The sequence below is a fragment of the Falco cherrug genome, chromosome 3, assembly GCF_023634085.1.
Source record: "Falco cherrug isolate bFalChe1 chromosome 3, bFalChe1.pri, whole genome shotgun sequence".
NCBI lineage: Eukaryota > Metazoa > Chordata > Aves > Falconiformes > Falconidae > Falco > Falco cherrug.
This window is the reverse complement of record NC_073699.1, coordinates 20,822,553-20,848,132: the sequence shown is the minus strand read 5'-3', so window position 1 is coordinate 20,848,132 and position 25,580 is coordinate 20,822,553. Positions and strand designations below refer to the sequence as shown.

Below are 25,580 nucleotides of genomic sequence, written 5' to 3'. Positions count from 1 at the left end.
CCTCCTCTCCAGGCTGAACAAATCCAGTCCTTTAGCTCCTTCTCACATGGCTCCAACTCCACCCATCTCAGAGGCCCTTAGCTGAGCACGGCTCCAAATTTTCAACACCTTTCCTGTACTGGGCGGGGAGGGGGGCTCAAAAGGACACGGTGTCTAGATGTAGTCTAACAAGTGCTGAGCAGGAGCACAATCTCTTTCCTCAAGCTCCTGGCTGTGCTCCCACTAATGCAGTGAGGATGCTGTTGCCAGGGCACACTCCTGATGCATGGGCAGTGTGCTGTCTGACAGGACTCTCCAGAACCTCCTCAGTAAAGCCAGTCAGCCCCAGCATGTACTGGTGCAAGGATTCGGCATTCCTGGATGAGAGAAACTTTGCATTTGTCCTTGTTGAATTTCATAAGGTTCCTGTTGGCCCATTCCTCCAGCTTGCCTAGGTCCCTCTGTGTGGCAGCCCTGCCCACAGCATATCCGCTCCTCCCTCCAATTTGGTGTCATCTGTAAACTGGAGGAAAGTGGACTTCATCAGTTCCTCGATGTAATTGGTAAAAGTGTTACAAAGGACAGCCCCAGGATCTGGACCCCTGTAGCACTCTACTTGTTCTCTACCCAGAGGAAAACTCATTAACCATTCTCTGAGCCCAACCATCAACCAATTTTCACCCATCCTAACTTGGATGCAAGAATGTTGCTGGAGACAGTGGCAAAAGCCTTGCTAAATTTGAGGTAAATGACATCTGCTCTTCCCTCATCCACAAATCCAGTCATTCTTTCATAAACACAATCAGGTTGTCAGACATGATTTACCCTTAGTAAATCCATGCTGATTGTTCCCAATCACCTTCTTCTTCATATGCCCAGAAACATGCTCCAAGAGGACTCACTCCTCTAAGCTCCATGAGCACCAACACAATGCTGATCAGTTTTAGTTCCTTAGATTGCCTCTGGCCTTTTTGAAAAAGGGTGTAACATTTACCTGTTTCCAGCCTTTAGGAACATTCCATGATCTCCATAACCTTTCCAATGTGATTGAGTGGGCCTGCAGAGACATCAAACCAGTTTTCTTGGCACCTTGGATGTGGTCTGTTTGGTCCCATGGAGTTTTCTGGTCAAACTCTCTCAAGTAATCTGTGACTGAACATTCACATGCTGCTGGTAGTTCTCTTTGAACCCTTCCCTGAAGCACACAGGAATAGGATAGCTTGTTGGTAAAGATGGCAAAGAAACCTTAGAATACCTCAGCTTTATCTGTGTCTGCTATTACTACGTCACCTGCTCCATTCAGCAATGATTCCATGTTTTCCTTGCTCAGCCTTTTTATACTAACACAGCAGTGGAAGCTCTTCTTGTTGCACTTCCCGTGCAAGGCTCAAGTGCATTTAGGCTTTGGATCTCCTGCAGCTACCCCTACAAACTCAGGCAATGTTTTGAAATTATTTCACTGTAGTCCATCCCTGCTTCCATCTCCTTTATGCTGCCTTTTTGCATCGGAGCTCCACCAAGCTCCCTGTTTAGCCAATGCCACTCTGCTGATACACCTGGCTGTAGATGTACAGTGAACACAAGACAGCTGCCTAAGACCTTGCTACATCACAGCAGGAACACTTCAGCATGCTTCCTGCCTCCTGGACAGCCAGGATTTTATGATCTTCTATATTCTGAAGATTGCCACAGTGCAAGCATTACCATCTTGCTCTCCCCAGGTCTAGAACGTGCATAAGGCACAGACACCTGTGGTAAATCTAATGTTTTAAAAACTAATTCTAATAAAACCAATCACATAATCAATATATCCCGTTAAGAATATATTTTCCTCAAGCATTTCAAACAATTTCACATGGGCATTAAGCAGATACACTTCTTTCACTGCCTTTGGTCTGTTCAATCACTTTGAAAAAATGCATAGTTCAGCACCTAGAGCAATGGAGTGCCACATTCTTGACCACAGCTATAAGAATACACAAGCATGTCTATTTAGTTTCACATAAATCTGAAATGGCACATTGCAGCTGTAGTTCAACTGGCTGAAATGGCTATTAAGAGATGCAATTTGACACTGTTTGATGATAAAAATAGTAAATGTGCCATAGAGAGAGGGATTAATTTGTGGTTATTTGGAAAGCACTGCTCTAGATTGTCTTGCTCTAATCCGTTTGAACGGGTACAAAACACATGAATTGCCATTTCCTTTTTCCCCCTCTCTTATTTATTGAAGTTGTATGTAACCTATTCAACACGTGTAAGAAAGAATGAGCAAGATCAAAGCAGTAGCTTAATCTGGGTTGCTTTTATGCTTGGGTAGTAAGGGAGAACAGCAAATTGTAAAAGCATTCTCTGCCTACCTGCCGGGTGCAGCGCGCCTGACTGCAGCCCCAGGGCCCCACCCGCGCCTGCCCTGGAAAGGTTTCTGCATGCAATGTTTCAACACCGGGAGGAAAAGTTTCACTCGATTTTCATGAGGTGGGTGGGACCAGGAACTCGCATGGCCCTGTTCTGCAGATAGCAGTAGCTGCCTACCGAAGCATAGTCACTAAGTACACAAAACTCTCACTGGCCGGAAAGCGTGTGTGATCAAGTGCATTTCTGAGTTCTGAATCCCCAAGACCCTTAACATCCTCAGTGCTATACCTATGCTTAAATCCCGTGGAAGTCCTGTGCCTAATCAAGTGAAGATCTACAGATGCTGGGGCAGCAGAGGGGCTGTAGGTATCCCCATTGGTGTGATGCAGTACAGCATGGGAGCGTCTGCAGAGCCATGACCTCCTCGTATGATGCAATTTAACTATGGTCTTCCCTTTTGCTGCATTTGTCTTTGCGTATGTGTTTTACGAAACAGAAATAACTTTTCAAAAGTAACCAGATTCCAACTATTACTTTGGTCTCCTTATTGCAGACATAGTTCAAGCCTTAAGAGTACAACAAATAGAAGTAATGTCCTTTTGGAAACAGATTTCAGCCATGAATCCCCGGGTCTTTTTCCCCCCTTACTACATGTTTCAAGCCTTTGCTATCTTATTAACCTCTCAGCAGTGAATTGTCTAGCAAGAGATGCTAATTTTCCCAACTTCATACAATAGGAGTCTTTATATCAGTTGCCTCACAACATTCCCTGAACACGTGGGGCACTCTACCGTGCGGAGGGAGGAAGGCACAACAATGAAGAGCAGTCAGTTAGTAAGAGATTAAGTAAAACTGTGCACAAAAATGTGAATACAGAGTTGGCGGATGCTTAGCATGTGAACTGAGGAATTTATTTCCCACTGTGAGCCAGTTTCTAGGTCTTGAAAATACTTTAAAGCTTGTCAGAGGAAATCTGAAAGGTTGTCAGTAGATGAAAAAAGAAATCTCAATTCCATAACTCAGGAATCCCAGAGCTTCCTGCAAGTTCACATATGTAAGACAGAGAACTTTCTCAGGACCCGAGGAAGTAGAAATACATTTTTGACAAAACCAAGGACAATTAGAAGTCTTTCCTTATGAAAGGCACAATTTTTACATCCCTAGTTTCTCATGTGTGAACGTTTTCCAACATAGGCACATACAGGGGACCCACTAAAGTTTAAGCAAGGAATGCTATGACTGCACTGCACTGTTTTCTCCTTGGTCAGGACAGTGTGTGACAAATGGTAGTGACTGTGCATGCCATGCCATGCCATGCCACTAAAAGACACTCATAAAAGAGAAAATAAGATGATAATGATAATAGTAGTAATAGTAATAATAATAATGATCGAAGAATAACTTTACATCAAAACTATCCAAGTAGCCATGAAACTGGGAAGCAGAGGAGGGAAGGTTATGGAATAAAGACAGGTATCCTTGCTTATCCTATTCAGTTGTTCTAACTACATACTTAGCTTCTGAGGATTCAGGCTTTGGTTCCTCCCAACACACAAGGATCTGATTCATAACTTAGAGCTGTCAAACTGCATATGCTATCATCAGTCCCTATATTCATCCCCTTTTGGTCGCTGCAGACAGGTAATTTTCTCTGTGCATGGAGAAGGGTATTAGCTAGTTCCTATTCCAGTGGAGGTGAGGCTTACTAGAAAAGCGGGAAATGAGGACCAACTGCTTGTATTCTTAGCAAAAAAATGGGAAAGAGAGATTTGGAAAAGGTTGAAGAGAGCCCCTCGGAAGCACAGCCCTGCATTGATCCATCTGGAAGACCATGGGGAAAGGAGCTGGAGAATGTTTTGTAGAAACAAATTTGAAAATAAAGATTTCCTACAGAAAAGCCAGACCGGGACATGCAAGGGAAGGAAAAAGGTTGTTTAGTTTGAGGTAAAGTGTGCCATTCAGTGTTGGGCACCCAAAACATGGGTAGACATTCCACTGATCACCTGAAGAACTGTTTCTGTGGAGCTGGAAGGATTCTGGGCAGAAGACAATAAGTTCAGCATGGGGGAAGCTGAGGAGAGCTTTCTGCCTGCCATAGACCCAAGAAGGAAGGAAGGTCTTATACTTGCTTTGTGTTTACCTTACCACAGACCACGTGAGAATGTGACTCAGGTTCAGAGATACCACTCGCACTACTGACCAGCACAAGAGGCTGGGAAGCTCAGAAGTCTCTGGAAGGCTAGGGCAGGCTGATACAGCTTCAAGCCTGGATGGGTGTGCCCTAGGAACTTACTCTGCTAGCCTTTGACAGAAAGAAGAATACAGACTTGGAGGGCAAAGAAAAAGAGGTGTAACAACATTTCTCATTCCCTGTATCAAACATCTTGGAACCAAGTACGTATGTATATGGCATACACAATTTCTTCAAGTTACGTTGAGCCAGTCCCTTCAATCAACCAGTCTAGGCTTTCATTTGACTCATTTTAAGCACCCTTTATATTTACTTCCAAATCACTGCAGAAAACACTGAATTTTTTTGGTACAGGGCTTTCTCAACCTAACTTTAGTTATCTGCAAGGCAGATGTCCACATCAGGCCCAGCCACCATAAACTTCCTTTGCAGTCAAGAAGCAGATACAAATGATTCATATGATCTATTTTCAGACACCTACTGGAGTACAAAATAAATCATTCCTCAGATGTGGCTATTTCTTTCCTGCTTGTAGTGGAGGGTCTAGCCAGGTAGCTCAGAGGTACACGTAGGCATTTAGTCAGCTGAATCCCATCCTGGTTTCTTTCACCATGCACCAGAAACCCGAAGGACTTCACATGAAGTTAATTATTTCTTTCCAAGTATAGCTAGATGTAGAAGTGTATGAACACAACATTAGCCCTGTACACCAAATTACATCTTCAAAGTACTCTATAAACACTAACTACACAGCAATTAGACTATCCTATTAGTAAAATAACGCACAGGATACTGACCTATTTATTCTTTTGCTATTATGTAAAATTAATGAGCTGCATTTTTTGACCACTGATTCATCCTTCTTCCAAATAGCTGTGGATTAAAATTTAAGCTACTTAAATACCTCCACGAATTACTGGTAGGGAGAAAATGGCAAGACAAGTATTTGAAATGCACTGCTACAGATTGTAAACACTCAGAAGGATATGTGAACATAAGGTACCACTCTGAATCAGATTCAAGAATATAAGAATGATTTTGTTTAAGGGAGGCTGCTATTTTAGGTTTGTTTGGTTTTATTTTTTAATTACTGCCTTGTAAATAAACTAAAAAATTTTCCTGGTAGCTAATTCATTATCCCTTTCCCTCCCTTCATCCAGCATCTCTGAGAACAGTGTGCACATCCACTGGGAGGAGTTATTTACTGTAGAGGGTGACTCACTACGTAAGAGGAGCATGTACAAGAAGTGGAAAGATTTCAGGAAACAAAGCCCAAAGTCAGACACTAATGAACACAAACTGTTAGCATCTGTGAATTAATTAAAATATTCATTAACATTATCTGTGTGAGTAAATTCTGCAGCTGTCACTTGAAAGTAATGAAATGAAAGTGACATATTTGGTCTTTAACTTATTTTTCATAGTCTATAAATGACATCCTAGCAGAGAGCGTCTCAGTGTGAGGACAGCACAAAGCACTTCAGCTTTCTTAATGATTCATAACTTAAAGGATGCTAGTAGAATCAGATTGTTTTCTACCACGAAATTGCATACATACTGTGTGTAATACTTATTTCTTCATGAAGGACGCCAGGCTAACAGGAATGCAGCTTAACTGGTTTAGGATTTATGAAAGAAAGAAAAAAACCCCTCACACCTATTTGCTTTCCTATGAATCAAAACCTACTTGATGCTTAAACTTACCAAAACTTTGTGAAAAAAACTGAGGCTGGGTGCAGTAGGAATTGAGTAGTTGATAATAGGCCTGAAGAAATACATTCATAGTAATCCCCTGATTATAAACACTTGTCAGTTCATCGCATTTGCAGCTGAGATTCCTCCAGCCTCTTCCCCAGAATGAGAATCCCTGATGCAGGTGGGAGTAACCACAAACCTTCCCAAACTCAGGGTCTTTTCAAATAAGATACTGTTCTCATCTGTTACACTAACTTCTGATGTTGCTTCAACACCTGGTAACAGAAGTAACAGAAACAGTTACTATTTGGAATTTGCCACCTGCATCAGGGATGGTTTTCAGAGGATGTAAACACATCAGCAGGCAGCATTCTCAGTCTGACACTGAAAACCGTGCATTAGAAATAGGTTTTGTGCTCTGTAAAGGGCACCCAGCTCCTGCAAATGCCTAACTCCCTATGGGAGTGCCCTATGGGAGTTTTACCATTGCAGAGGACAGGCAAGCTCATATCTAAAGTTCAAGGTTACAGAGCATGCATTTGTGCTCACTCTAAGTAACAAAAAATGAGACAAATGCTGATATATCATGACATATTCATCTTTATTGAGACCCTTGGAGTTCTCCTTGATGTAAAACGCTGTAAACTTAATGCAAGAAAACGCACTCCAGATACTAATTTCCCTAAAATCACCTATACATAAGAACATTTGAACACCTCTTTATGAACAATCTGAATTTCATAATTAAATCAATTTTCTTTCAGTAGGAATAGATAACTGTGATGATCTGATTTTTCCCTTTACTTAATATGGACACAGCAGCATACAGTGTCCAGAGGTGCAGAAGCATGGCTCAGACCACGTGAAGGCTTCTAGAGGCTGCATCAGAATTTCATCTAAGAAAAATCATGATAATGGCTTTCCATCTATCACCTTGAAAGGGAAGCAACGTCCATGTACTGTACATTCCATAAAGAAGATCAAACATGGCAGTGTATCTGGCTCATAAGTTTTGTGTTTATTTTTAAACTGATCTGTTAGTACTGAAAATTAATTAATTTCAGCACAAGCCTAATCAATCAAAGAGAAAAAAGGAACGATTTTGCCTTGGTCTGACCTACCCTGTACCCTCACTTTCACTAGCTTTAATGCAAAGGAGGCAGAGTGAAACCATGGCTGGGGGAATAGGATCATTTCATTTGGCAGCGGCAGCTCAGTTACACTGGCTTATGTGCAGCTTGAACTACCACAAGAAAGTTCATGATCGTCAGAGGCATATGATTCTCGGAGGCTGGGGTCAAAGACAGTTTTGAGATGAAGCACAGTCAGTAAAAGGATTACAGGTTTGCCAGTGATTCAGTTGTTGAAAAGCTCCCTCTCAGACCTATAGATCCAGTAGTTAATGTAAGTAGCAACAGAAGCCAGTAGAGTAAGACCCAGCTATTTTAAACAAACTGAAACTAACTACAAATATAGAGGTTACTTACGAATCCCTCAATGATGCTCATACTTAGTATCAAATAACTCTTTACCATGCTACTAACAGTCATCAGGTAAAGGCCTATTGATGTGTATATATTCTAACACTAAGATAAATCCTTTTTATTTACAGAGGAATAAATTCATAGTGCTTTGACATCTACAGGCTCACTCCTTTTGCAGCAGTGTTTTTATGCTATTTCAAAACCTTACAGAGCTTTTTTATACAAGCTTATTTTAACATGTCTCTCTGCTGCTCCTTCCTGAATTCATTCATCATAAAATGAAGCCACCATTGTCTTTTGCTTAATTATCCTTTGCCTTCTATTGGATTTTTAGCCAGGAATTTGCTCAATAAAACAAACAGTCCCCCAAAAGCAAACAAACTGCAACTGAGGAAAAAAAAGTGACTCCCAGTCAGCACTGATAGTTCATCAAAGCAATAATTATACACTCCTGACCAACAAGAGGTAAGTTCAGAGGCCAGTGCATTATAATTAAACATTAGTACATCAAGCCTTCACTGATGACAAAGTGAGAAGAGCCCCACGCTGCCAGCAGTATTACTGGCATGGCACTGTGTTGCATCCAGCTTGGCAGCACTTAGGCAGCATATCCTCCTCTCCCACTGCTGAATTCAGTGTATTCCACTGTAACCAGCTAACCTGTTCCTCTTCTACACCATGGAGCAGGAGGGAGACAGGGAAGAAAAAACATAAAGTACTGCTGCAGTGCTGTTTGTCTACTTGTTTCGCTGGGCAATTCTTAAACGAGCTTTAAACAGCCAGTGCCATTCACTCATCCCTCACCTACAAGAATGTTATGCTCCAGTTTGCACCTCCGACACGTTCCCATTCCCTGCTGAGGACGACCCACGCAACTCATTTTTTCTGCTGGCTCATCTATACCAAGAGCAGCACATTGACTTCTTGAAATATTTTCCCACTTGGTAACTTTGCTCTGCTCTGTCATGCCCCTTTCTACCCACCTAGCCTACTGCACCATGTGAGTTCAGGATCCTCCTCTCTACAATGAGATTTTGCATTTTTACCTTTGCTGCACCCTCACACATATCAAAGGAACTTCTCAGTGTAAATGAAAGGAGAACTGGTCCTTTGACTCCATGTTATACTATACTGCTAGAGAACTGCAGTGCAACAAATTTGTGTCAGCATCCTTACGAACATGGAAACGATGTTACCGGGCAGGTCAGAGATCTCATTCTGTTCTCAGTAACAGCAGCCTGCTCCACCAAGCAGGGTCTCTGGCTCAATGCCTGCCTCTTGGCTGTGTGGTGCCTGTGTGAAAGGACCCTCAAATTCCCTCACCCAGGCAAGTAAGGATTCCCGGCTTTAAAAGGCTTCCTGAGACCGAGCCTCTCACAGCTCTGGGCACAGAAGACACTTCTGCGAGCAGAGGCCATATCCAGAGTACCACCGCAGCCTTAAAGCCAGACAGAAATCGTTGCTTAGAGCAGCTCGGAGACTGCTTTAAGCTGCTCTGGGAACTGGTTTGGTAACTAGCCATCCCTGGGACCAGTGGACCAAAATGGTGGCACATTTATCTTCATATCTTTCCAGCAGGCATCTTAAGCTCAGTTTAACTCGATCAAATGAGTGATTTCAACAGGGTTTTTTTCCCCTTAGTTTGATGGTGCAAAAAGGGACAGCATGCAATCAAAAGCCTGGCCTTGCCTGTTAAAATAAAAACTGTCATGCTGCCTCCCAAGAAACCTCCCAGCAATGTGGTGGTATTTGCACACTAATTCGTAATATGCACTGGTCCAACTATGACATTAAAGTTCTGTTACCACTGAGTAAATACACTATACAAATGACGCTCAAGGGTTTCCTTATCATTCATCTTATGTAAACCAGTTTTATGCCTACTTAATTTCACTGGCTAAAGGGGAATGACTCCTGAGTTTGCACCAGTATGTGATCAGAATCCTGTGCAATTTCCAGAAGCATGTTAAATCAGTTCATCCATAAAGAGAACAGTCTGCATTTTATACAACCAACTTTGGGCTTTCTATTTTTGATATATAACTAACTAAGGGATAAAAGAGTCTGTTTTCTTTCTTAAGAAAGAGCAGCTTTGCAAATACATTAAAAAAAAAAAAAAAAAAAAAAAAAGCCACAGAGGGCTTTTGAGGGCAAGTTCCTCCAGATCAAGAAAGTAACTGGAAGAAAGCAGCAGATCCTGATACAATCGGAAAAACCTTGCTCAGCTCTGCTCTGGCTTAGGAAGATCTGTTTGTGCAGATCTGCCTGTGGGTAAACAGAGCCACATGGGTAGAGAATAGGGTTACTTTCATTTATTTTTTTAAACTTTCCAGCCCTTTGGCTATTTTGGCAGACCGCCCTTGTGCACACTACAACACAAGACATGAGATCGGCAGAGTTACACATGCTTCCAGAGGTGCTTCTGATAATGCACTTAGATAAGGTGTTAAGGCCATGAATACTTTTATTGGCATTACTTACATCTATTACTCTAGCATCCTTAAAAATCTTCAGCTCTTCCAGAAGTGACACGCCACAGGTCACAAAAGGTAGTCTGAGTCTTGCAATATAGGACTAGCTGTATAAGTAATTTTCATTTCCAGCATGATGTATGTCTATGTTTTTTCAAAGTATCAATTTATTTCTTCTAATCCCTAATCTTATATGTTACGGTTAACAGCTGACTACAGATTTTCATAATCTAATGCGTTTTTCTAATGGTTGGTCAATTGGGGGAGGGGGAGAATTGCAATATTCAAAATTTCTATATATATTAAAGATATGCACATATTACTTCACTACACTTGGAACTTACATTATTTGTAGTTCTGTGACAATGCCAACTTTACATTAGGCTGCCATAAACATAAGAACACGAAGGGGAAGGAGTTTGGACTTTATGTAACTGTTATTTAAGAGAATTTTTTAGTCCTTTTGGTTGTATAGACAGACAGTCTAGTATGTACAGTGAATATACTTCTGTTTACTTGTTGACTCGTGGATTTGAAGCAGCAACATTAGTTTACCCTGTAACATGCCAAGATGCAATTAGTTACACAAAAATGCTATTAAAAAGCAATCCAAAACAAACATGTCCTTTTGCCATGGAAACTGAAAAATGCAGTCCTGATACTAATCTCTTAAAGAATCCAGATTTTTAAAGATTCAAACAGTATATATATCAGTATACAAAGAATCCCACATGGCATTGTAGCACATCCTGCCCGAGCACAGTAAAACCAACTTAAACAGCTACTTTCATTTAAATGACTAGGATTTAGGGAAAAGTACTGCCATAAATTTGTTGTGTCTATGTATATCTAGCAGTGAAATTTATACTTCATTGTGAAAACCTACTAAAATTCAAGAAAATTGGTGTTAAAAGGAATGTGCAGGTTAAAATGAATGGTATTTACAAGCAAGAAAAAAATGACTGCACAAGGTATGCAATTACCAGTAAAATCCAGTGCTGCTGGAGATTAATTGTAGGGCTGGATAATAAAACTGGAAATGTTTATGACAAGTGTTATTTGTACTTCCTCTGTATAAGATAAGGATAATGATATTTCTTGTTCAGACTCATAAACTGATCAACCCGGTTTTCTACCCGCTCAGATTTCTCCCTCTTCAGGGCAGTCTCAACAGATTTAGGGCCAGACAGTGAAATTAGTTGGACATATGGTCTCCAGAATGCAACCCCAAGAACAAACCACCAACACCTAATCACTTAGTCAGAACCCCATTCCCTTCCAAAACACACCCAAATCAGGATCTGTAGGCACGCATCTCCAGACCCGGCAGCCCTTCCCTGAAGATAAATGGACAGGACACAAGGTTCTTTTAAAATAGGTCTAGAGGAGGAATATTATCTCATCTGATAACTGATGGGGTAAAGCTCTCAGAAAAGGGGGGAGGGCTTGGCTCAGTGCTTTCCTAAGCCTAATGAGAATTCAATCCCACATCTCCCACATCTTAAAGACTGCAAGAGGCATCCAGCTACAAGGGGTGTAGGGATGAGGAGAGAGCACAAGAAAGAATGCAAACCGTTGCTTCTTCTTCCTTTAGATGCCATGATTTTGAAGCTAAGCAGCTGCTACTGCATTTTAGAAGCATCCCAAACCTGTTCATGTACTAGGCACGCTGGAAGCATGGATGAGTTGTGTTTAGAGGAGCCAACTGCTCCCCACCTAGACCTTGGATCGGGGTGGGGAAGACAGGCATCTCAGGCTGAGGCATTTCTTGTCACCACAAAAGCACAACTGAGAAACGTCAAACATCTAAAAATAAAGGAATACAATGGTAACACCCAAGCTGGTTCTGCCTCCAGAGCAGCTGCATACACTTGCATGAAACCTTCTTAAAATGTAATCTTTAAAAATTGAGCTGCGTATGTTGAGGATAAACACCCAGCAACACTGCATGGGATAACACTGGGTGAAACTGTGCCTAGTCATCCCTCATCCTGAGCTGCAAAGGGAGAAACTAACCGAACTGCTGGATGATACCACAATCCTTCATCTGGGGAAGATAAATTATACTCAGAAGTACAAGAAAATGCATGATAAGCGGTCTGACGAACATAGAGCTTTCTGGACCCTCACCTACCCAAAACTTTTACATCAAACAAGCATTTTCCATTACTTTTAAGTAGGTGCGTAGGGTTGAGTTAGACCGAACAAAAAGAAGATCACAAATGAACGTTTTTGGTATTTTGAATAGGCAAACTAGTTACGTTTCTCAAAAAAAAAAAAAAGAAGAAAAAAAAAAAAGGGCAACCTCGTAATTTTGAAGCCACAAATATCTGTAACCAGAAAGTAAATAACAACCTTTTGCAAACCGGCGTTAGGAAATAACGCCCAGAGCGCGGCTGGATCTGACTCAGGGCCGGGGAACGCGGGGCACCGCCGCGCTGCTGGGGCAGCCCCGGCCGCACACAGCGCGGCCCCTCCGGCCGCCGGGAGGCCCGGGCCAGGCCTCAGCGTCCCGCAGCCCGCCCCGCCACCGGGCACCGACACCGACCGGGAGAAACCACCCCCGCCCGCCCAGCGCCGCCGCGGCCTCCGTCCTGGGCGGCCCGGGGCCCGGTGAAGCGGCGCAGTCCCGGCCCCGGCACCTCGGCGGTGGCCGCCCAAGCCCGGGCGAGGCGAGGCGGCGGGGCGGGCCCGGCGGCGGGGCGGGCAGGAGGGAGGCGGCCGGGGCGGCGCGCACCTGCTCCCTCCTTCACCCTCCTCCTCCTCCTCGCCCACCTGGCCGCGGCTCGGCCGTCCCCGCCGCGCTCGGCAGCAGCAGCCGCCGCCGCGGCCACAAGCAACATGTTGCCCAGCGGAGCGTCGTCCATGCCACCGCCTCCCAACCCCGCCGCCTACTTCCCGCCTCCTCGGGTCACTTTGCCCTCCGGCCTGGACATCCTGCGCACCTACTCGGGAGCCGTCATCTTCCTGGAGATCGTGAGTGCCGGGGGTGGGGGGCGGCCACCGGCCTGCCCGCGCTTTCGCCTCCCCTCAGCGCCCCGCTGCCCCGCTCCTTCCCGTCCCGCCGCGGCGGCGGTGCCCGGGCCGGGGGCGGCGAGGTGCCTCCGCCCGGGGACGGCCGAGAAACCGCCCCGCGTCGCCCGCGCTTCTCACCTGCCATTTTGAGAGCGAGGAAGGTGCGGGCGGCCGAGGCTGCGGCAGAGGCGAGGGAGCCCTCCGAGCGGCCCCGGCGCCGGTGTCGGTGCGGGCAGGGCAGCGGGACCGGTCCCCGCTCCCCCCGGCCTGCCCCGGCACTGCCCCCGGCGACACCGGGAGGCCCGCAGGGACGGGTCTCACGGGGGGTGTTTAAGCTGTCGAGCATTTGAGCCACATGGAATCCCAGACCCCCAAACCCACACCGTGGAGAGTTACGCAGGTTTTTACCCGTATGCCTGTTACGGGCGCTATGCAAACTCCTACAAGTACGTCTAATGCCGTGTGCGTGTAAGACCTTTGAGCTACGGCTGGGTGTGAGGCGCTGCAGGGCCGTGGTGCAAATGAATAGGAGGAAAAAACCCAACACCTTGACAGAACTCATCTGATTTTATTAATTTAGTTTATTTTTTTTTCCCTGGGGTCAGAGCAGGATACTGCTTGGGTCCCCAGGCTCTGAGATGGATCCCAACCTGCAAGCTGTAAAACTGCACCTGAGCAAAACACTCAGAACACAAGCCCGGGCACTGAATCAGGCCCTGAGTCAGTAGGGACAAAAGGTTAATTAGGTTGGCCAACCTGTTACACATCTGACAGCCGAGCTGAAATGGACAGGCGTAGTATAAGGGAAATGGCACGACAGTGGGTGCTGAGATTAGAGCAGTCTCTGTGGTAGATTTCTAAATTTAAAGAAGCCTTCAAAGTTGCGCATTCAGAATACTGGAAACAATTCACGTGTCTCTGCTTTTTGTTTAACAGACACTTTCTGCTATCCCTTCTGCTTCCTCACTGCCCATCACTATCTGGTCTCTGAGCAACAGACTTGCACCTGCAGTCTTGTGAAACTAGAGAAAGTTTGGTTCTTCACAACAGCTAAAAAAGGAACCCTAGAGAACAACTTGAAGGCTAATACATAAACCCTTGGGAGCTTTGAACTGAGACTAGCAATGCATCTTTACATATATGCTGCTGCAATGTAACACAAGAGAGGAACCAACTAATGTTATAGCAGGCATCTTTTGAAAGGTATCTCTCATCCAACCTTGATTCAAACGAAAGTTCTCTGAATCTGGAAATGTTACCTCTAACTTTGTAGTTGTAAATCTGTAGGATTTAAAGAGGAAAGTTGTAACTTGCCTTGAAATTGATTGTAGCTGTCACTACACAGCAGGTTGGATTATTAAGATAAATCTTTCTGTGAGAAATGAGCATATTTCAGATGGCAATTACAAATTTCTCCAGTTATCCTTTTTTATAAAGAGACAGGATTCGAAGGGAGAACTAGTACCCTTCCTTAGGTCAAGAGCTGTTTAAAGTAGGCAAGCCTTAGAGTATGTAAATTCTCCATCAGCCTATCATAGAACAACATCCTCACCACTCATTCACTGCAATCAGTATGCTGAAAAGAAAATTGGCGGTGCTGAATTCTTCCCTGGGTTATGAATTCTGGAAAGCTGTGTGTTTTTCTAGACATTACAACATAATTTACAACTCACCTTATTCTGTATTCTAGTTTTCTTTTTTACTTTATTGCTTAATCTCTTCTCTTTCAGCTTTCTATTACAAATGCATTGAAAAAGAGGATGTAGTTTAATCTCTTTTCTGTATCCCATCTGATTAGGACTACAAAACTAAACAGTATGAGATTGAATCCAAATCTGGTGTACATCCTTGTCATGCTAACTTCAGTGTGTCTATATAGAGATTCGTATCTGTGTGTCTGAACAATGTTTTCAGATTTCTTATATTTCCCTCAAAATGAAAGCAAGAGTAAAATTTGCACCAGCAGAATGCAAGTCACCTGGGTTTGTAAATCCCGTTTTCAAGACTATTTTAAGAGCCCTTAATAATTTCAGAGTGGCTTCATCTTACCACCACTTAGTGCCTATCATTTCTGAGAACGGCACTTGGGCTCTCTGAGTACTTTTGAAGTGTTTCCTCTTGGTTCCTAAAAGTAATCTGAGGACATGTTGATGTATATTAGTTCTTAGACAGAAAGGACTGAATAAAAGTAATCTTCCAGTTCATCATCTGTATTCCTTTCTTGCAGCTATTTGGAACGATAGTCTGGATTTTGGTAGCTTCTACTGGAGTTCCGCTGCTGCTGCTGCAGGGATGGGTAATGTTTGTAGCAGTGACTGCGTGGTTCCTGTCCATTGTGTTCCTGTGTGTGTTCCTCTTTGGTTATGCAAATAGAATTGCTGTCAACTGGAACCAAACAGTAAGATTTTTTTTCTTTATTTAAGGATTCCCTTTGTTTTATAAATGGAAGATCATTTCATGAGTACTGATCCTAAGTCTTAATGTCTGGCCTTCTGTTTTAGCAGAAAGTTTTTCAAAACAGAGGAATTCAAAACTGGAAAAAGAGGGAGTAGGACTACAAGGATGACAGAGGAAAATACAGGACCTCTTTTACAATGGAGTCTGAAAGAGCACAGCTTTTTAAACTGTTTGAAGGAGCATACTTGTCCTCTATGAGCCCATAAAATGCATGAGCAGTAGGAAGAGGACTAGTTTAACACGGCATGACAACAAATTGATTTAAATGGCCAGAAGTAATTGTGGACTGGAAAATGGAAAATACTTTCTGACTATTAGACAAGTGGTAGTAACACCCTGAGAATAATGCGGGGTAGAAAGATACATCTAATATTGTAAAGGAGGTGATAACATTCGTGAACCCATTGTGTGATGTGGTTGTCTGAGATAGCATGGACTGTAATAAGTCACCCAGGCAGTCTCCTCCAGTTCCTAAGAAAGTCTTCTGCTGACCTTTGGGTCAATTCCTTAAAGCTAGGGCAGCATTGGTGAGTGACTGTTAGACCTTAGGTGGTCAAAGACAACATAACCTGCAGTATGATATCGGTTAACATTTTTTTTAGGAGACTTAAGATTTATCTTTCTTAGAGGAAAAACTAGAGAAGAGACTACAGGTATCATTATGCACTGCTCAGCATTTCTTCATTGTGGAGACAAGACTTGATTTTTGCTGTAATGGATTGTTATGGCTTGTGCCGATAGTTCTCAGACTATACCTTCCTATTAAAACAGGGAAGCGGTTGGCTCCAGTTTTTACCGACCACATAGATACCTCAGGTTATTGACTGCTATTATGTATCCCTTTGTTGTTATTAACTGGTTTTTACCTTGAGTTTCTAGCACTCAAGTAGTTACTCTCTTATTAATAAGAGATGCCAAAACTGTGATCAGAATGGGAATTCCCCAAAAAATTCCGAAAGGACTGGAACTTCTAAAATACAAAAGTATGGCTGTTTAGAACTGCTGATCACCTTCACCTTCCTCCTGTGTGGCTTAGTTTTCCTATTGACACTTCTTGATCATAGCTGGAATTGTGTGTTTCAGTATCAACATCTGCAATTATTTCTCTGTTCACGTTACTCATGGACAGTCCCTTAAAACAAAAGGTCTTTAAAGCAAATCATAGAGCTTCATGAGTCTGGGGCTCTTAACTGGTAACTTCAAAGCCCATCAGTGTTAACAGACTGGATTTTATTAAAACAAACTTTAGTACTTTTGATAGCAAATACACATCCATACAGTGTCAGCTTTTCAGCACAATACAGGCAGTAATTAGGCTAATAACGAATTACAATTACAGAGACCTTTACAGGAATTTATGCTGTGACATCCTCGCAAGTTATGATGCAACAAAGCCCTTGAGCATGTGCATAACTTAAGTAAATTAATAGTGTCCTGGGTTTCATTGAAACTGCCAATTTACAATCACGCATCTATTTAAGTGTCGCTGGGTGAGGGCATAGCCTTTTATAGATTGAAAATGCTACACAAATGTTCATCTTACAACAAATTTGTGAATGTGTCTTACACATTGGCTACTTGATGCTGGCAGTGATTTGTTGTACTGTTAATTTCGTCCCCTTGTATGTGAGAAATTACTGAAACACTTTATGTCAGGAAGTTGCTACATGACTTGTATAAAAGCTGCATCTGTGGGACTCTGCAACTTAATCTAAATAACTCTCATAACTAAGTCAACATTTTAAATAAATTCAGAGTGAATCATTTGATCTCTAACATGGTAGCTGAAATCCAGCCCCTTCAGCCATCAACAAAGCTAAGATCATTTGACCTATTTTCAGGTACCCAAATGTTCTGTAACCTGTTGGGACTAAACTCTTCAGCTGCACTTCACAAGGATTTTTTACCTTCTGTTGTAAATAAATACTAGAAACACTAGAACTATTTTTATTAGTATAAAATAGTGTACCTGTTTGTTTTAATATGGCATGTATTTAGGTAAATACACTGGTTTTGCTATTTCTTAAACAAAATAGAACTCGGAAGCTACAGGTCATTAGATTGGGTCAAAAATGGGAAGTCATGGTTTAGTTATATTGGAGTACTGTAGCTTCATGTAAAGATTCATGAAGAAGTGTGGTTTAAGACTCCAGGAGTTTAAATGTAAGTTTGCAAAATAGGATTGGGTTCTGACAGTCCTGCATTTAGTAATACCTTATGTCACAAGTAGCTCCATTGATCCTAATACTGATACTTCAAAAGTAAGATGCCACACAGATAGGGGGTGGAAATATGGGCCTTATGGAGGTACATCACTCTGTGCATCACTGTATTAAACCAGACGGTATGACAAATACTGTCCTTTACAGCCTGACTCACAACACACTCATTTACAAATTAGATGTAAACTAACATATCATGCACATCTGGTAGTGTTTTACAGATACTTTGTATGAGATTTCAATGATAATACAAGTGTGGAGGCAAGGGAGAGTCAGGCACCATGCTAGCAATTACTAAAAACCAAAAAAACCTTCCTCATAAGATGTTGGGTTTTTTGGTCGCAGAAACATGAAATCTTACTGATACTACATAGCTTCACTGTAATTACTGCCAGGAGAAAGAAATTAAAGGGTCTGGCAGGAGAATGAAGGAAATGAAAAAGTTTGTCTTCTGAAAATATCTCTCCTGTATGTAGTAAGCACAGTCTTCCTCATGGAGCTATTTTGCTCCTTTGTGAGCTGTGGTGCCAAAAGCATACAGCTGGTAACGCTGGCATAGTTGCATGCTTGGTATTTAGCAGCCCAAGAATAATGGATGTCCTTGAATATTCATGGGTTTGTGCAGACCTTTCAAGTTGCTGGAATCCTGTGTTATGAAATGTCAGGCCATGATATGGGGTCCAGTATTCGTCACACAGCGAACACACACCTGCATGCAGTCTGATGTGGTGTGCGTAGGTGGCAGCATGAAAGCTGTGCGTGTCCATCTGCCAGCTCAAGTGAGCAGGGGTAAGCCACAACAGCTAAGTGTCTGGTGGGGAAGTGCCTCCCCCAGCTGCAGCAGAGCACTGCAGCTTCTGTGATGCTTCAGCACTCTTGTGCTGGAGTAGGTCCCTACTATTTTTTTCTATGACATACAGGCATTACAGCAGAGCTGGTGACTGAGGGAATGTTTCTTACACCCAAAACTTGAGATCTGGCAAGCTTAGCCCATAAAAGCTATCCAGCTAGGCTAGGAAGGTACCCTCTGCCCCCTTCTCAGTTCTGTGGATGTCAGTGGGGCCTCCTGGTGTTACTCCAAGAGGAAGTAACTGTTTTTAAAAAATGGAAAAAACCCCAAACCAACACCCCAGCCAGAAAGGAAAACCAAAAGCTGGGAATTACTGCAGGTGTTTTGCCAAAACTGGATTCCCAGTAATTGGGAGTCATTAAGAAAAGCTGTACACTCTGTGACCTAATCACAAATGATCAAATGATTCTTAATTAAGAGAAAATTGTTTCCTGATCTGAGTGGAATGGGAAACTGTAGTAACAGCATATATCATAACTTATAAAAACTGAACAGGGTGTGATTTAAGTAGCTTTAGCTGCTATCAGATACAGAAAAACTGATGAGTTGGGAAAGAAAATTCTTTAAACAAAAATAAAACCTCGCATTTCCAAAGACACAGTTCTGTAAACAGGGAATGCAACCCATTCTCACTTCCATATCAGACAGTCAATAGCTAGTGCATACGAATGCTGTCTGCTGTTAGGATGGACTCATACGTGGTGTACCCTGGGTTCTCACTCTTGGCATTCTGGTATTCCATTATGTTCAAGTGAATTAAAAGCACATAAATAATTCCTTAGTGCTGGAGGCAGAATATGCAATGTGGATGTCACCAAAAAGCATGCATATACTTCTGTATAATTTTAAAAATTGTGTCTATGGCTTTTGCAGACCTGCATAGGTATAGGCAGAAAGTATATGTTGTATAGACTCAGGAACTGAGTGCAGTGCAAATGTCAGCTTTGCAGACTCAACAACAGAAAGAGATGTTGGAAGAATATTTAAAGTATTTTAAAACTGCACTGGAACATGTCTTGGCTCTTGCTGTGTGGAACACTGGACTCTGAAATACAACCCCCAGTAAGATTTAGGCACCAGAGCTGCTTTTTCATGTGCTCCAGTAATAGAATCCAGAAATAAGAGTTAGATGTTTAAACCTTGTGTTCAGCTAGCATTCACCACAGAGGAGGGAATCGCCTGGAGAAGGCCAGGAGAGAAGCATATTTAAAGTGAATCCTAACTCCTGTCCTCTCAAGTGTCAGGCATTTTATTCCACAGTATCATGAAGTACTTCCAAATTACTGTATTTTGGGCAGAGCCAAGTCAGAGAGAGTTCTCAAGAAATGCCTCAGTTCTTGGATTCTGATTGTATCATGAAGTAAACTTCAGCTGTGTCAAGGCTGAGGTGTTTCTAGGCATGTACAGAAGCAAAATTTAAACGTGGAGGGGGGACTTCTGGACCTTAGGTTATAGCTGAGAAGGGATTTGGGGGACTGCAAGCTTGTATTATACTGCTTAAATTGTGATAAGATTGGCCTGCATGTCCCTTCTTTTTTATCTAAGCCGCATGAAGGGAGAGCAATGTAAACTCTAACGGCTTTGAAGTGATCTACAGGGTCAGCATATGTGCATATAGGTGAGCACATGCCTCTTAATCTGAAAGACTACAGGGTTTGGGGAGAGTTGCCCTTCATCACTGATTATGTTAGTGAGTTGCTTATAATTGCAAGCAACTGTGAAAACATGTGCAGGTTAAGCTTTGCATGGATTTAACACTGCTTATCTCAAATTACCGTTATCGGTGCTCATTTCATGTTTCAGTGCTTGGTTTCATTTGTACTGAGACTGGAAGAATTAGATACGTATTGCAGCCCAGACTGATTCTGTTGTTTGCTTTTCAGGATTTTCTTTTCCATGGGACAACTTTTGTCTTTTATTTTGGAGCTTTTCTACTGCAAGCAGCAACTACATCTCTACATTACTTTCCCCGCAAATTCAATTCCACCACACAAGAGAAGCTTCTAGCTGATCATGAATATAACATAAGCATAGCAGCCTCGGTATGTATTTCATACATTTATATCTGAGAAACAGAAGTCTGTTGTAAACTTTTGTAGCCAGCCATTTAACTTGGGAACTTAATAGCAAGCTGGAATAGAAGGAGAAGTTGTGAGAGAAAGGATTGTCTTTGAGTGTGTCTAACAGTGACGTGCAAAAAATACTGGAATAAGCTAATGCTAATGTGGTAGGTGCTCAGTTGCCTGTCTTCGCTGCTGTGTTTTAAATATATGATCACTACAGCTTATAATTTTCAGACGAGGTATTTTGTAAAAGCAATGTTGGTTATTAGAATAGAAGGAAAAGATAGTAACTGGGCCTTCATCAAAGCATCAGGTGTGAATTTCATGCTTGTGCTCAAACTTTCAGTTACTTTTTTAATACTATTTAGATAGTCCTGAACATGCCACGGGGAAAAAACACTTGGACTAGCTCCTTGTGAAGTTCCAGATATGTCATTTATTACATCAGGCGTAAATATCTGTAAGGGCCCTGTTGTCTATTATGGCAAGGATTAGAGTGCTTTAATTGATAGCCTAAGCTCAGACTGCATTTTTCTCACTCACTGTAGTTGCATCATCACTAAGTCATTGCATCTGGTGATGTGGGTGTGCATAGCTGTGTAAGAAAGTACACCAGCCTCTAGCTTTCTCCCAGGCTGGACTCCTGAAGGGCAAGTAGAGGTGTGCCAGTAAGCTTCACTTAAAGAACTGAAGCTACTGTTCTTATTTTTTTGTACCATACAGAGGGTCTTGCATACCCCAGGGAACTGTACTTATTTATTAAACTTCTAAAGCCTTCTGAGGGTATCTGTTGTCCTTAAAACTAAATACACCATAAATATTGTGCAGTACAACACATTCAGTTAATCGTAAGATAAAAACAGATGAACATAAGGTGTAAAGTTCACATTCTTTCTGCAAGAGGAGAATAAAAAGGAAAGGTCCTTTCAGTCTCTGAAGGGGTGAGGTGGGCATGGCAGTCTCCAGGCCCAGAGTGCCTCACCGTTACCCTCTTGCCAGTAACACACTTGAGCACATCTGAACCCTGTATGGGCCCATATGGCACAAGGACAGAGGTGGTGTCTCATACCTGTGCCTGAACTAAGGGAGGGCTTTAAACTAAGCAGGTGTCTAAGATTCTACCCTTAAGTGTAGCTCTTCAGTTCTTGTTCAATGTTTTCAGATCCCAGTGAATATATGGTCATTTTGTCTGACAGCAGGATGCCGAGGACTCCAAGAGACCTTTCCTCCCTCCATACTGTTTTTCCAAGGGAGCATTCAGTTCTTCAAGCCTCTCAAATCCCTGTCAAGATAGGGGAGGTGGAGACTTTTGTAATTTGCCTCAGTATTTTTCATTAAGAGATGCTGGGAAATGGTGAATCAGATAACTGAGTCTTTAGTGCCTTTGCATTGTTTCCGAAAGTATGTAATTATAAAGTCAGGACATACAGAAAAAAATTGTAATCCTTTGAAACACTTGATTAAAACAGTCCTGTGACCTACATGGAAAAAAATAAAAGGTTTCTAATATTTTGTCTTTTAAAATTACTTTTATATACTGTGATTAAAAATATATATGTTCATTTTATATGGGTGATAGTTCCACAGTGTAGCATCTTTTCAAAGCTTTCATTGTGAAATTAACACTTGTATAGAAAGCCAGGGATAGGTTTTTACGACATGATTGAATTTGTATGTTCTAAGAGACAGAATCCATTGTTAACACTGGACAATATGAGAAACTTTTTTTCAGCAATTCAGTTTCTCATTTCTTCCTTCTGGTTTATGTTATATATTCAAGTTTGCTGTGGCATGACCTTCAATTCAAGTCTATTCAGTTCAGTTCTTGAACAATAGCAACTTCCTGTCATTTCTCTGGAAGTTGTTCTAATGGCTGGTTATCTGGTCAAGGAGGCCAGATTTGAAGCTGTTTCTGTGTTTCTGCAAGTAGAAGAGTTCTGCTGTTTGGAGGGATGTGTTGTCTTAGTTGTTTGCTGGTAAAGGCATTAACTTGGAAACAAATCCAAGATTAATGTTTGATCAGTCTAGATAAGAGGAAACTGAAATACCCAGTGTACATACATATGATTACTTTGTACCGTAACTCATGCAGACATTCTGCTTCATACTGTATTTCAAAACGTCTTCTGAAGCAGGCAAGTAAGTGAAAAGCAGTAACGTGGTGTTATAACAGAGAGGTTCATGAGAAAACTTAAGGGGATCCAAAACCTATCTTTACCTTAAGCATTTTGGCCGGGGGAGGTAGCTTTTGAATCATTTGTGTTCCTGTATTCATTTAGAATAGGAAAAAAAAAGTAGAACAATATAATGTGTGATTCACTTTTTCCTTGTTTCTTCTTTTTATTCCTGCTCCTTTTTTAGATTTTTGCCTTTGCAACAGCTGTTTGTTACGGTTGCAGTACAGCCCTGGCATTAAGAAGATGGAGGCTATAGCAGTTGAAGAAAGGTTAATGCCTGAGTGTTCTACTTCAGGTCAAATTAAGTGCTACATGTCTGTTTTACTGTAATCTAATTCAAAAAAGACTTTTTGTTTTTTGCTTAAACTCTATTTTAAAGTGCTGAAATAACCCCTAACCAGAATTTCCTTAACAGATAACAAGTTTCCATCTCTTCCCTTTCTAATTTTTAATTTTATTTTGTACTCATTAGAAGCATACTCATTGTATGGTGTTACGGAGTTCAGGCATAAACAAATGTGTCATTAGCAGATAACAGAATTCTAGTGCTAAATCAGAAGAGGAAGAAGATGGAAACTAAACCAGCACGTTAACTGCACAGACAGCTAAAAAGCTCCCCTCCATTAACTCCTGGGATTGGGCCTTAAGTGTTTTGCAGCTTACAGTGCATTCCACACAGGTAGAACCTTGAGGGTACGGAGAAGACTCCTCCTGGTTTTAATGTGTGCTGCTCCTTGCAATGATCAGAGCCCAGGCTGACCAAATTTGTGATACCAACTTAGTATATATATTATTAACTTTGATGTACAGAGAAAATATTTTAAATATCCATCCAGTGAAATCTTTTGATACTCTTTTATAGCCATATCCAGCTATGGTCATCTGATCCTTAAAGCTTACTGTATTCTTTAGTAGGTGGAAACTGTTTGGGACTGTCAGTCAGTAGTTCATTAGTTTTAGGAATTCAGCTTAATCAGATCTATTTATACTGCAAAACAAAACAGTGCATTTGTGTTATGTGTGTATATACATGGTATATTTTTGTTTAACAGGAATATTTGCACTGGTTTAATTTGTAGAAGTACAGCGTTGGTTTTGTTAACTTCAGGTGCTGCATGTTACTTATTATGTGAGTCAATAGCATTTGAATTGAGTACCAAATGGTGAATAACATCTGACCTCAATTCTTGCGGTATGTTATTTGTTGCATTCTAAACATGCAGTGTTGTAAACGTGTTTTTATTTGGACAGATGCCTATGCAACATATTGCTGAAAGCAGTGGAATGCAAAGCAGTCCACCCACTATGGAGTCTGCTTTTGGCACAAATGAAGTTTAATTGAGCCTCTCCTGAATAACCCTGTTGTATAATGACACGCAATATATATAGAAAATTAATGTAACAAAACTAAATGACAGCATTGCGCTCTGCTCCCTAACACTTGTGCCATTATGCAGATGGTGAAACTTTTTTTTATAATGCTAGGAAATAGTTTTTCGCTCTTGTGAATAGTGCCAAATTGATAACCTGGGAGAATAAAGGCTCTCTGTCATTTGTAAAACAACTTGCCAGTGCAGCTGCATATTCTGCAGAGACCAGCAGTGGGTTGGGTAAGGGAAGACAGGACTTTCTTCATTCCCAGGCCTACTCATTCTCCTTGAGCCAACGAGGGTGTCTACTATGAAGGTTACTTTATCAAACTTGTCAGGTACAAGGATCTGTGAGAGCCAGCCACCCTCAGCAGTGCCCTGCAGTCCCTGCTGACCCAGGACAGGTTCTTAGGGATGACACAGCAGTGAGTAGCCGCCCTTCTGACTACTGGAACCACTTGGTCATCCTGAATTACTGCAATGGGATGTTTTCTTATATCTTGTTTCCTGAAATTTTTATCTTCCAAAGATTTTGTACTCTGGCTAATTATTTTTTTTCTAATTCTCTATTTGCATTGAAACTCACTTTGTGAACTTTTTATCGGGAGCCATATACTTTTAAAAATACTTCATACTGTATGAAATACATTTACACTGGAGTATATGGATGAAAGTATGTAACAAAGACTTATGCTAAGCAGCATTAAAATTACTTAATATATTTATGGCAGTAGTCTGTTTATTAATTCTGTCTTTGGAAAGTAACTACCTTGCAACTTGGACTGACCTGATGCTAGACATAAAATTAAAGCTAAGATTTCTTGACAAGGCACAAGTACATTGGTGATAGCTTTATAGCCATTTGCCATGTGACACAGCATGAATATTAGTGAGGAGAAGAGTAAGGTTGGCTGGGACAACGTTGCAAGTGGGTGCTAATCTTTGGTGTGTTTTTTCCTTCATCCTGCAACCTGCATATGCACTGCACACCACAGGCTATGCATGCTACAGCTACAGTCTCTGCAGCCAGCTGGGATGGTGGGCGAAAGATCTTAATCTTTTGCCTGTTTAAACCTACAGAGTATGAATCTCACACATGGTGTCAATTAAAAAGCTGTCCAAGTTTAGAGGTGTAAAGATCATGATTGATGGGCGCTGTTCAAGTCTCTTAATCTACTTGTGGAAGTCCAGATAGCAGTGTGGTTAGCACAGCATGGAAACTGTTTGTATAGTGAGGAAAGGCTGAAC

At 41.8% G+C, this 25,580-nt stretch overlaps 1 protein-coding gene and 1 long non-coding RNA gene across 8 annotated transcripts in view; one reads left to right on the top strand and one right to left on the bottom strand.

Moving 5' to 3' along the window:
* The window catches only part of LOC114014524 (uncharacterized), a 59,775-nt gene extending 48,569 nt beyond the window's left edge, over window positions 1-11,206 (bottom strand). For 4 of the 6 annotated variants that reach the window (XR_008731193.1, XR_008731195.1, XR_003558049.2 and 1 more), the window contains exon 1: window positions 974-11,206. This is a non-coding gene — a long non-coding RNA (uncharacterized LOC114014524). The remainder of the gene's footprint in view (window positions 1-973) is intronic. The other 2 variants (XR_008731196.1, XR_008731197.1) reach the window with 2 other exon arrangements.
* A 1,437-nt stretch (window positions 11,207-12,643) lies between these two features.
* Window positions 12,644-25,057, top strand: MAL2 (mal, T cell differentiation protein 2). 2 transcript variants are annotated; one of them, XM_055703652.1, is made up of 4 exons: window positions 12,644-13,154; window positions 15,421-15,489; window positions 20,606-20,764; window positions 23,147-25,057. In XM_055703652.1, exons 1-4 carry the CDS (start codon window positions 13,020-13,022, stop codon window positions 23,216-23,218), a joined length of 435 nt encoding a protein of 144 aa, XP_055559627.1. In that variant the 5' UTR covers window positions 12,644-13,019; the 3' UTR covers window positions 23,219-25,057. The 2 variants fall into 2 exon arrangements, with proteins under 2 accessions (XP_055559627.1, XP_055559626.1); XM_055703651.1 differs by having other exon boundaries at window positions 12,663-13,154; window positions 15,421-15,591.
* Window positions 25,058-25,580: the final 523 nt, after the last annotated feature.